Raw genomic sequence first — 13003 nt, forward strand, 5'->3', positions numbered from 1 at the left:
GTGCTAATTTTAATTAATTAACTAATTAAAGATGCATCTTAAGGCCTTAATATTGAGAAGATAATATTGATTGCAAGCATAATTACTAATTAAAAATTCGTTTTAAAGTTGTGGAACTAAAAATATATCTTTGAATGATTTGAATTGAGTGCTGTACTTAAAATGTCAATGGATGAAATCAAATTCAATCATAAAAAGGAATATTATTAAAAGTACTTTTTATAATATTCATTGACTGATAAGTATTAGTTTAATTTTATAGATTGAATTCGAATAACAGGACTCTCTAATACAAAAAAGAGGAACATTTTCTTTAAAATTACTGCTGTTGCTACAATTTTTTGTATGCATTTTAATCACCCACGGACTCTCTCTCAGGTTGCAATCTCTGAGACTAATATTAATTAGACTCTTGGGTCATTGATTAGGCGGATAAGTAAATAATAAAGAAAAGACCGCTCTGCACTGCACAGAGGGAACGTGGCGAACAATGTGGGCGTACTTCGACGTTTTGGCCAAATTTTTTGTGGCAGTAGCTTACCACAGATTTGGTTAACAGTTAACAAGCTTATCGCTCTCTATACGGCAAACAAAAGGTGACGCGACTGCAGCTGTTTTTTTGTTTGTTTTTTGTTTTGTATGCAGTACCAACAAAACAATTTAGTATAGTTTGTTACTGTTTTCTTTTTGGCCATGCAGATAATTAAGGCAAGACGTTGCCAGCCAGTCAGCCAACCAACCAGCCTTCTGGCCTGCTAGCCAGCTGCGGATGCCAATTTCGGACTAGCCAGGAATCACAGTGGTTCACCCACTAGCCAGGCTGGAGTCACAGTCAGCATCTATTGGCAGCAATAGCAGCAGCAACAGTTGCGGTTAGCTGCTTTTGTTGTTGTCTTGTTAGCCGCCAGATAATGATCTGAGCGTGGATCGGACAATTTAATGGTTACTATTAATAACGTGATACGAAATTGGCGTTAATTTGTAGAAACACAGCCGCAAAAATCCCGCTGACTAATTTGAGGCAAAACTAAAAGTGTAGCACTCTTGTTGCTGCTGTTGCTGTTGTTGTTGTTGTCGCCCACCAAAAAAGGATGTGAATGTGTGGTGTTTGTTGTGTGGTGTCGTGGCATGGTGAAGGTCTGACTAAAAGGGGAGAAAACGGAGGGAGGAACGCCGCCACAACGAAGTCATGAGTCAAATTTTTCTGTTTACACGAAGGCTCCATTTAGGAGCATGTGCGCGGGTGCTGTCTGGGCACGAATTGGAGGCGGATGCAGCGGCAACAACAACAATAACAACAACAACGGCAATAACACAATAACAACTCCAACATTGTGGCCAAGAATTCTTTCACAGCTACGAACATGCCAAGAGCAGCGCAGTCTCCTGTCCTGCCTCTGTGTGTTGGCTTCGTGGCTATTGTTGGCTCATTTTTATATAAGGCCAATTGCAGTCGCAGTTGCTGGTTGCTGGTTGCAAGTTGGAAAGGCTCTAAAACCAGTGCAGTGCAGTGCAGATGCCAGCTTTGCTCTGCTCTGCGCGGCACACATGTTGCATGCCCCCAAAACAATGCAAATTGCTAATATGCAGCGCGTTTTTGGTCTCTTTTGCCTCTATTACATTTGCTTGGAGACAAATTTTTTGGGGTTTTTTGTCGGCGGCACTTATGACCAATAAATATGCAGCTACAATTTCGTTGCATATGGCATTGTCTGACTTCTGCCGTCTGTCTGCGCTGCGCTGTGCTGCGCTTGCGAAATTAGCTGGCAGCTAATGAGCTACACGAGCAGCGATAAAGAGAACTACAATCCAGATGCAAATACTCCGAGTATTGCAGCTCTTTTTTTGTTTTGTTGTATTGCAGATGCAATCGATGCCATATCCAGATCGATAAGCTGTTTGTAGTTTACTTTTTGAGGAGCAGCCATCGATGTCGATGCCGATGTCGACATGTCTTCGTCGTCATCATCATCGTCATCGTTGCTGTTGTTGTTGTCGTCGTGGCATATGATTCGTGTGGGCTGTGACTGTGTCCCTTCCAAATGCATTTGCTGTGTCTCGGAACGAGTATCGATCGTCAGCTGAGATCGTCGTTAACATGTTATTGCACAGCACTTTTGTCAGCTTTCGAATTGTTTACTCACGAAAGCGTGGATCTACTTACTCCACCTTCACCTTCCCCTTGCCCAGCTCCACCTCCTCGGATCTGCCTAGACCTCTTCGAAATCTACAAAAGATCGCAGGCTGCGTCTGCAGCGTGTCTATTGTATTATGCACACAAGTCTATGTGCCATTTGTTCGCATGCTCCTTTTTGGTTGTTTTTTTTTACAGCTGAGAAGATGCGCACAGCTCACACATCGCAGTCAACACTGTGCAGCAGGTTTTATTTTGGGTGTTGATTTATAGGCAGACACGGTGTTGGGCGTTAGCTGAACGCCAAGAGCAACGCATGTCTGCTGCATTAGTTTCAGCTTGCAACAGTCGAAAAACCTGAACTGACGTTTCTAATGTGCTCAAGCATACGGCATTCCATTGATAAATAGTCGTGAGAAGTACCTTTGAAAAGATTTACAAGTAAGGATTAAAGTGAATGCATTTTATGTTTTCCGCTTGATTGAATACTTTTTCAATTAAACAACATTCATTTGGTATTCAATTAGCTAGTCCCGCAGCATCCCGAATCAATTTCAGCGCCAAACTGGAATCTGGACATGTGATGGACTTCGCCATGCATTCAAATTGACTGAGAAATCGGCTGAGGAGGAGATGCAGCCAAAGACATTCAAATCATCATCCTCACCCATGAGGCAGTTTCCCCACCCAAATGCCTCAGTGCACATCTCTTCCCTCGCCCCTTGCAATGTGCATTCCATAGCATTCGTAGCCGCACCCTGTGTAGTCCAGTGTAATTTTTGGTTCGTGTGGCATATGCTGCCCTAACATTTTGTAGCTGCTGCCGCTGCCGCTGACGTCGCTGCTGCTGTCGTTATTGTTGCTGTTGTGTCAGTTGCACGATTGCCAGAGAGACAACGTGTCTCCAGTGTCATCAGCATCTCCATTTTTTCCTCCGTTTTCTTCTGTATCTTTTTTTTCGGGTGACTGCTGCCACCGTCGCTGTCGCTGTCGCCGTTGCAGTCGCAGTCGAAGTTGGAGGCGACGCTGCCCGTTGTTATAGTGCAGAAAAATTACTATGACAACGCTGGAAACAAGTAAACCACAGTTTACATTCACTCAATTTGGTGCGACAGGGCGATGGGAAGAGAGATCTGAGGAGCGGGAGCGGAGGAACGGGAAAGGTGAAGAGACAGCAGTGTGGCAATGGCAGAATCGTGGCGTGGTGGTGGCACGCTCATCTTCAATTTTTCTACGATGCGACGTCTCTTTGCTTTGGCTTTGGCTTTGGCTTTGGGTCGGGCTCACACTCGTGTTTCCCCTGGCTTGTACCGCAAGGAGGAGGAGAAGGAGAAGGAGAAGCAGGAAGGTGGTGGGATGGGTACCTAGTACTGGCACTGACTGCGGCTCTAGCTCTAGCTTGAGCTTGAGCTGGCACTGTTTTGCCGATCTGCGCAGCAAGATGAGTGGTTGGCAAAAATGTTTGAATGCGATCACGAACTTGACCTTTCACATAACCTCAAAAAGGCAGTCACTCAGTCAACTCGAGTCCAAGTCAACTGCGAAGGAGCCGCGACAAGCCGCGCTACATACGCGCCATGTTAAACACTGCCAGCCCCCCCCTCCCATTCCCCCCTTACCCATTAGACGAAGGACGGAACCTGTGTATATGCCTGGTTGGGTGTCAGCTTCAGCTCCATCTCTAACTCCAACTCTAAGTCTAACTCTGACTTCAACTTTAGCAGGCATAATTAAAAAACAATCGCCATGGCGATTTCCTTCGCAATGAATGCACACGGCCCGAGAAATGCATTTTGAGTTGTGTTGGCTTAGAGTCGAGGAGCGGCCTGCTTTGCCTCCAGTTATGAGATGGCAAACAGCGATGTGGTCCCCATCTCTATCGGTTCAGATGCCAAAAATCAGCAGCAACCGGATCGATGAAGTGCAGCAACGGTAACACTAAGCCACAACAAAACTTGCATATCATTCAATGAATGGTTGTAGAGAGGTGCCCCATGTTGCCAGTTCACCAACACTCACCTCTTTGCCTGTTGCCTCGTCTTAAGGTCGTTCGCTTTGCCAACGACCCGCGTGTCGGCGCATCTACTTAACCTGAAAGCCTATGCCCCTAAGTGCCGTGCCAGCCAGAAGAGGACTACACAGACACAGACACAGCCTGAAACTCAGACTCTCAGAGACTTAGACTCAGACTCAAGCTTCGGCTCAACGTAAGTCTGTGGGTATGGCACCATCACCATCACCATCACCAACTCCAACCTCCTTCTCTCCCGATGTAGTACCGCCTTGAGTTCACTTATACCTCGTCCCCTCCATCATCGCCAGCCTCTCATCTCCTCAGGTCTGCGGTGGTTCAACAGCTTTATTTATGGGCTGTTTGGGTAGCTTAAATAAATCAAGTTGTAGTTGTTTCGTTTTAGCTGCAACGCTTCCCAGCCTGCAATTAGACTTGGTGGGAATTCGCACTCAGGTATCCCAAAAAAAGTTGCACGGCATTTTGCCACATTTTGCTAATACCCTGTAGCCCACATTTAAATGAATAACGTGGCTCGTACTAAAGGCATTCTGAAAAGTGATTAAGCTGATGCTCAGTAAAAAACCCTTTCTTTTATAGAATATAGTATTGAATAGAGTTTAAGATATTGATGCAAAATGAACTGAAATGAAAATGAAACCTTACACGCTTTAGACAGATATCTCATTTGTTTTCCTGAATTGACTTCATATCTGGATGTGTATTGTAATTATCTATTATTCTTATGGGAGGACTCTTTTTAGTGCAAGTAATTTGAATTACTATGGAAACCTTTCTAATAGAAATAAGACTAGACTACAGAGTATGTGATAGTGCAGCAATAATAATTGCTTTGCATTATTTTTTCATTTAGTTCATTCGCATTGCCTTAGGCAATCGGTAATCGGCTATGGGCTATCGGCTTTCGGGGCTATCGGGCCCGCTGCCTAATTGCATAATTATTTAAAAGCTATAATTTATGTAGCGAAATAGTCAAGTGTATATTTAGGTATAATATACATTCATATATGTATACAGTATACATAGATGTATGTGTGTTTGGATGACCGTTAAACTTGAAAAATAAGCCAGGGGTTCCCCATTATGTGCCGTTTGTTTTACAAATTTTAACGCTATTTAACACATTTGCCACAGATCCGCAGACAAGTCGACAACTCGCGCTCAGGTAGCACGCCATAAAGATAGACCATTAAGAGAGGCTGAAGAGCTGAACGAACAAGCGAACGAGCGAGCGAGCGAGCGAACGAATGGAATGAACTAAGCGGAATGAATGAACGAACCTTTCTACGCGCTTCTCAAAAGGGGCATAGAGCATAGTGTATTGACAAAATTAATGATGCCCTCACTAATATCATGCCTAATTGATTAATATGCGCAACTGCGACTGCGACTGAGACTGAGACTCAGATTGTAAGTTTTAGACTTGGTTGGCTCTAATGAACAGCGCGCGTTTTGGCTCTTAGCTGTTAATCTTACTGTATAGCCATTTAAGGCAGCTACAAAACTGATCCCAAGCTCTGCTTCTTAATTAAATTATGTGTACCGCTGGGCACCCTACGGCCACAACAGCAACATCAACAGCCATAGCCACAGTGGAAGCAGCCCAACAGCCCAACAATCTTACGACTATCTATCTACATATTTGTCTATCTATAGCAGCCAAAGGTATAACCATCCATCTAAAAGATGCCCAAGTCGTTGATGATGTCGCTGCTGATGAGTTGGGCTGAACTTAAACTAAACTGAACCGAGCTGAGCTGAGCTGAGCTTAGCCAAGCCAAATTGAAGTCCGGGACTGGTGGGCAACAGTTTGGGGCGTTGCTGTTAACTTCACACACACATACACACTCACACACTGCGCCAAGTCAAGTCAAAGAGAAAGGCTGCCAAAAAGGTCAAATGGTCAACAGCTGGTGGTCGGTCAAGTGGCAAAAACCAACAAGAACGAACAGCAACAACAAACAGCTACAGCCCAGTATACTCTCTATGGGCTTGTTAGTTGCGCTAGATTATAGCCCCCCTCTATCCATCCATCTGTCCAACTGTTCCTCTACCCAATGGGCCAGGGTTCAGTTCAGCTTTTGGGTTCTGGCTCAGTGGGTAACCAACAGCTGTGGCTCATTGTTGTTTCGATGCGTTAGAAATGGAGCTACACTTAGAGAGAGAAATAGCGTGATTACGACGCTAGCCAATGGCCAATGGTTGACTTGGCTTAGAGGCTGCCACTCGGCGACTGATCGAACTGAACTTGCAACTTGCACACATTCTTTTTGTATTGACAATTAATGCGTATCTGCTTCATTACGTATTGTTTATGAACCGCATGTCGGGTGCAATTTCAGTTTCATTTTCTCAGCAGTTTCAAATTCGCGCAAATAGCAAACTAATATGTGAGTATACTCGACTGTTTGACACTCGGTCTTATTATTAAAAATTAAAAATTCTACTATTATTCCAATTACTTCCAAAATTATTAGGGGATCAAAAGAAATAATTCTGAGTGTTGGGTAGTTCAAAAACGAACGAACAAAAATGTTCTATGAATAAGTTCACATGATTGTTCTTTTTTCATCATTTGTTCAATTTTGTTATTAAGTTTGATCATATTCAGTTGATCACTTATAATCAAGAAACCATTCCTGTTCACTGTTTTGATCAGTGATTCTTTTGCAGTCTGTTGTCCTTCTCTCTCATCCAACTACTTAAACTTAAGTGGCTTATCTTATTTTGTGTTTTCAGCGTTAAAACGAACAAATGAAATGAACTAAGCGGAATGAATGAACAATCCTTTCTATGCGCTTCTCAAAATTAATGATTAATGTAAATTCATTTTGTTAATAATTCAAATTGAATTGTAAATTAGTTAAAATAGAATTAAAATGGATTGTGTAAATTAATTTAGACCCACATTTAAAGTACAAACATAAAACACATTTTTGAAAGTGAATAGTACTTAAAATAAAATGATCGAACGAAGGAAGTCAAAAAACGATCAATGAACGTAATTGAACTATGAACAATGTTGGGAACAAATCTCAACGAACGAATGGAGCGATCTAGATCTGATCAGAAATAATCGAACGAACTTAAATTAAACGAAGTTAAACAGAATTTTATTTTGAAAATTTACCTAATGTGTAACATACCATTTAGTATTGATCTCAATATTGGTGAGCTTTTAAATCTCAGAGGTCTAGGTGCTTATACAAGCACAATACGGACCAACAAAGCATAAACTCTAAAAGTAAACTATAAAAAGTATAATGTAGGTCTACCCTTCGTGTAGCAGGTATAAATAATATAATCTTTTAAAAGCGACTAAGCAATATAAACTTGGATAGTCTCGTACTCGAACTTAATTTAATCATTAACATAAAAGCAAAACGTTGACATTGAGTTATTGCCATTTAAGAGCGAATCATTAGGCGAAGCACCCGGAACAATCCAACTAAAACTCGATTGAATACTCGATTGATAGTCGGTATGAAAGTGAAACCGGAACCTGCTTCTGTGGGATGCTTCGATTCGTGGCCAAGACAAGAACGATTGAGCGTTAAATAATGCAAATCAAAACGTAATTGAATTGAAAATGACATTTAATGATGAATGGCCATAGGATTGATAATGCGTTCGAGTTTAAGTCAAAACGTCTTTCCACTAAAAAAAGTTAAGTGACAAAGTTGTAAGAAAAATCTTGGCTAAAAGCTTTTCAACTTTCAACTTTCTTCAGAGTGTGAATAATTTTTAAACGATAGTTGGAAGAGAAAATGTTCTGGTTGTCAATTAGGAATTCTTCCCGCAACGCCACCCACAAAATTTGGAATATATGGTCGCTGTCATTTGGTATAATTGAAACAAATTTCCACCGTTTAGTCTAAGAGCTCAAATGCAAATTGGTTACATTTTGGTTGACCCGCTTTAACGACTCGACTCGAACCGAACCGAACTCTTGGGAACTTGATTAATTGCTCGAAACCATAAGCGTTGCCTTATGCTAATAATGTGTCTCTCAGCTCTCGAAGCTGACCAAGAAAACGGTAAGTGTTGGTTGAAGACACAAAAAAAAACAAAAACATCCCAAATGCTTCTTATATACTATATAATTAGCAACTTACCGCGCGGCGAACGTAAACTCAAATCAACTGGTTCAACTTGAACCGGAGGGCCCTCTGCCTGTAAGAAAGAGAGAGAGGGAGGGATATAATGAGTGAGAGGGATAATCAGAGAAAGAGGGTGAGTAATATCATCATCAGTATCATCAGCATGATCGTCATCATCATCATCATCAATGAAGCTTATTAGCTATGCAAGTAAACAATAAGGCCATAAGCTACAGCTACGGCTAATCAAGTTTGACAAAATGTTGCGAGAACTGTTCAACGGCAGGGAGTCAACCTACAGTCTGTATGTGTGTGTGTGTGTCTGGGTGTATGTGTTGTGGTATTTATCTGGTATCTATAAAGCTGCGTGTTTGGTAGCTGTTTGGGCTTATTGAATTCAACTGCGTGGAACAACCGCAAATGACTTCCGTCGTTCGAGAGGCATCTGCCCCATATGAAGACCGCAATTGTTGCGCATTATGCGCGAACGCTTACGAAATCTTGGCCAATAAAATAACGGCAATAAAACGAAACGAACAAACCACACCAACAACAACAACAAAAGCAGCAACATCAAAAAAGATATATATAAAAATAATATAAAAAATATTAAGCTATAATAAAACTGCGCAAAGACCACAAAGAGTGGCTAAAAACAGTTATCGGCTGCCCGCAGCGCCATAAAACGGATAAATTTTAATTTAGCACTGCATATGCATTTGTGACTGGCCACATGAGGCACCAGGCACATGGGGCATGGGGCACGAAGAGGGGGCAGCGGCAGAGACAGCGAGACGCTGTAACTGGAGGTGCGAAAGCGCCAACACTTCGAGACTTGCGGCGGCACTCGCAAGACTTTTAGCCAAACAACAAGCTGACAACAGCCACGAGAACAACGAGCAGCAGCAGCAACAACACGAAGAAGAGGAAGAACAGCAATTGCAACCACAACAATAACTAGCAAGCAAGCAAGCAAGCAAAAGTGCCCAGTGGGCAACAACGACAATTGTCAAGCTTGTAGTGCAAATTATGAAAAAATGTCAGCATCGAGTGGGCGATTTACAACTTTACCGGCCAACTTCTAGATGCTGTGATTTTTACACTTAGCCAACTATACAGCCAGCCAGCTAGCTGGCCACGCGATGTGGATATCATACCACGTAGATATCATTCAATAATTGGGTATAAAAGCCTGATTCAGCACTTAGATCGCAATTTGCCATTTAGGAACTTAAACATTGATTTACTGCTTCTTCTTTGTGCACAATGCGTTTCATTTGAATGCTTTAAAGTATTGTTGAGCGAGTGATTGCAATTTGCAAATTACAAATTATTCAACATAATGTTGTATGATTTATTACAAAATCTGTATGAATCATTGTAAGAAAACATAATCAGCAATGTTGAAAAAAGAAAACATCTAAACTTTTGAGTTCCTCTATTAATGTATTAATTTTGGTATTATATTTGAATGCTGCGATACTTAATACTCTTGAGAGACAATAAAGTAATACCTAATATCCGATAACTCAGATTTTGAATTTTTTCTACATATTATATATTTATGTATGTATATGTTATGATTGAATACAATATATTTTCGATAATATTTGAAAATACTATAGATCACCTAAAATGATCGAATGAACTTATATATTTTTATGGTTGTCATAAGCCCTTGCCAAAACATAATAATTTCTTTAAATTTATAAGACAGAACATTGCAGTCGACTGATTTCAATATTGGAATTCATAAAGTTCATAAGATTTATCCATTATCTCATGATTAGAATTCAGATTTTGAAGTGTTTCATATTCTTCATACATTTATAATAAACTGTATATTTAGATGAATTTATGCATAAGATTTTAAAGTATGAATCTTTTTTTGAACTCATGATGAAGCGAACCTAGGAATCATCCAAATTGATCTGCATATAAGATTCCTTTAACGATATGAAAATATGAATTTCCCCTTAACTGTTTATGATTGTTGCCATGATCTCAAAGTAAACTTTAAAGAAATGAATAGTAATATAAAGTCATCAAGGATACAAAATGTCACTAGTTCTTATAAGAACTTCATTTATAAGTAGTACTTATTAAGTACTATCATTACCATTTTGCCATCCTTCACAACAAATAAAATATCTATAGACTGACAAGCAATATAGCACACGTGTAGACAACACAATAGTTGTATCTGTAAAATAATAACATACACACGTTTTGCATCAGCTACTGTAGTTGATATTTGTCAGTTGTAATTAAATGCTGTTCCCTTTTAGTAGTAATTACAAGGTATTACAACAGTCGAGCCCCCCTCGCAGTGGACTGACTTTTACTGCTGCGACTGGCTGTTGTTGTTGCAGTTGTTGCGTCTGCTGCGTTTATTTATCACAGCAACGACAACAACACGACAAACAAACAGCTAGCAAATGCTCAATGCCTTTGAAAAACAACATTAGATTAGATAGTTTGTCATTGATTTGGTCTGGGCTGGAAGCCAAGCCAAGCATGCGATGCGATGCGATGACTTTTGGCTGTTTATCGTTTATCTTATGGATTTCATTGGCAACAACTTCATCGCGGTATCGCCAGCACAGACACCACAGATGCATTGCAATTGATATGCGACCCTAGCAACTGTCCAGCCATTTTATCTAATTGCCTCGCTTAACTGTGCTGATTTATTGTCAGCGATCTCGATCTCGATCTATCTCCAACTCACTTCAGCTCAGCTCAGACTATTCCCCCTGCTCCCCTCTGGTCGTCTTGCCCTTCTTTATGATATTGTTATTGGCGTTGGCAATCGCTGCGCTAATTTGTGTGAGACGTGCAGAAATTTCTCCTAGGCGCCTAGATCGAGAGGAGTTGGCCATTAGTTCGAGTTGGCTTTGATCATTGCTTCTCCTGGCCATTTCTTGACGATGGCCAGTTTTATGGATTGTTTTCCGGCTGGTATGTGAGCTAGCAAATGATATTTGCTGCTGGAATTTTTCGGCCAAGAGCAAAAACCAAAGAAAAGCATAGTTGAAGTGCTGCTTTTTTTCTTGCTTCTTGCTTCGGGTCTCTCGTAATTGGCAGCGATTGATGAGTTTCATGAGGCGACCAATTGTAGAGCTGGGAATTGTTGCTGATGTCACTTATGTTATGACTCTCGTAATATAAGCAGACAAACTATATCACTTACTTGAAAGTCTATAAGCGTAGTGCCTGACAAAGAATCTGTCATGATTTAACACAATAATAAGTGCTTCTATATTTATATATAATAACATTGACATTACCCCAAAATTTTGATGGTAACTCTATGCGATCGCGATTTAATGTACAGCTTAGAGTTTAAATCTTCTGTGATTAATATATCCAAATTGCAAACTATTCTAAAAATAATATCCAACTCAGCGATTCTCCTTCTATAAGTGGGATTAGATTGAACGGAAGAAAGAAAGTTATCCGATTTTCATTTTTGCATCAAATAACACAAAATAAAACAAAATTATCTAACAACCTAAGGTTCCAGAAAACATAAGAGGGATTCGCTTTTATAATATATTCGCAACAAGTAGAAGAATGCCACAGTCGCGAGGACGTTTTACTATACAATTGAAATTATCTTATGTTTAAAAATACCAAAATTATAGGGAGAACCCTATAAGTGATATAAAAATATACCATGACTTTATATTAACAATAATTACCAATAAGAATTTCAGGTATGCGTGACTTCACGGAGGACAAAAATAGTTTTGGTATATGATAAATCATATAGTTATAAGAAATAATAAATAAACATAAGAAATTAAATATTCTACATATTAATAAGGGTTCCGAAAATGGGTTTGGAGTCTAAGAACAATATTACCGCATTTTCGGGACAGTCGAATCGCCTGTTTTAGCATAAGCTCCAATAGTCCACAGACCCATTGGGTTAATAGAATAAATGAATAATATTTAAGACCTATTTAATAATTTTGTTCCTGAACAATGTGAAGAAATGTATGTTGTATGTGGAGAATATTAATTATGATTTAAGTGAAACTCACCTCCTTTGCTGACAGAGGGTCGGATCCCAGTCCATTCTGCAAGCAAACAGAACAACATGAGATAAATGTGTTGACTAATTATACAGAGGTGTTAGCCATCGCAGAGTTTGAGCAAACAAACGCCCGGGGAGAAAAGGGAAATGGGCATAAGAAATGGAGTCGTGCTGGAGAACTCAGAGAACTGAAAACGGGGGCACATTGCAAACATATGGCATATGGCATATGGCGTTGGCGTTGGCGTTAGCATTTGGGTTTAGTGATTCAAGTGGTGCTTACCATGAAAACCATTAAATTGTAAAACGTCTTACAAAACAATAATTGCCCGGCAACGTTCTGGCCACGTTACAGAACTGCGACGACTTGGAATTGCGGCAACTGCAACTGCAACTGCAACTGCAACTGCAACTGCAACAACTGCGTTTGCCGCGGAGACGAAGACGAAGACGGAGACAGAGATGGCGCGACACGACGGTGACGACGACGATGACGATGAGGACGTGGACGTGGATGTGGACGTGGAAGTCGACGAGGACGACGACGACGGCGGTGATGCTTGAAATAATCGCTGCAACTATTGTAGTTAGTCTCTTTTGTCGCAGCAGCTGTTACCGTTTGCTTCTGCTGCATGCTACCCGCCAAATCAATGATAACCAAACACAAGTACACAATAAACACTGAACGAACACAA

The 13003-nt window shown here is 40.6% G+C and overlaps 1 protein-coding gene across 1 annotated transcript in view; it reads right to left on the bottom strand.

The window, feature by feature from the left end:
* LOC133842382 (Krueppel-like factor luna) overlaps positions 1-12697 on the bottom strand; it is a 36251-nt gene extending 23554 nt beyond the window's left edge. Inside the window, exons 1-3 of the mRNA XM_062275450.1 lie at positions 12592-12697; positions 12316-12351; positions 8282-8339 (exon numbers count right to left, since the gene is read on the bottom strand). Coding sequence (XP_062131434.1) covers positions 8282-8339; positions 12316-12351; positions 12592-12603 — 106 coding nt within the window. The 5' untranslated portion in view covers positions 12604-12697. The remainder of the gene's footprint in view (positions 1-8281; positions 8340-12315; positions 12352-12591) is intronic.
* Positions 12698-13003: the final 306 nt, after the last annotated feature.

The sequence above is a fragment of the Drosophila sulfurigaster genome, chromosome 3 (assembly GCF_023558435.1).
Source record: "Drosophila sulfurigaster albostrigata strain 15112-1811.04 chromosome 3, ASM2355843v2, whole genome shotgun sequence".
Classification (NCBI taxonomy): Eukaryota; Metazoa; Arthropoda; class Insecta; order Diptera; family Drosophilidae; genus Drosophila; species Drosophila sulfurigaster.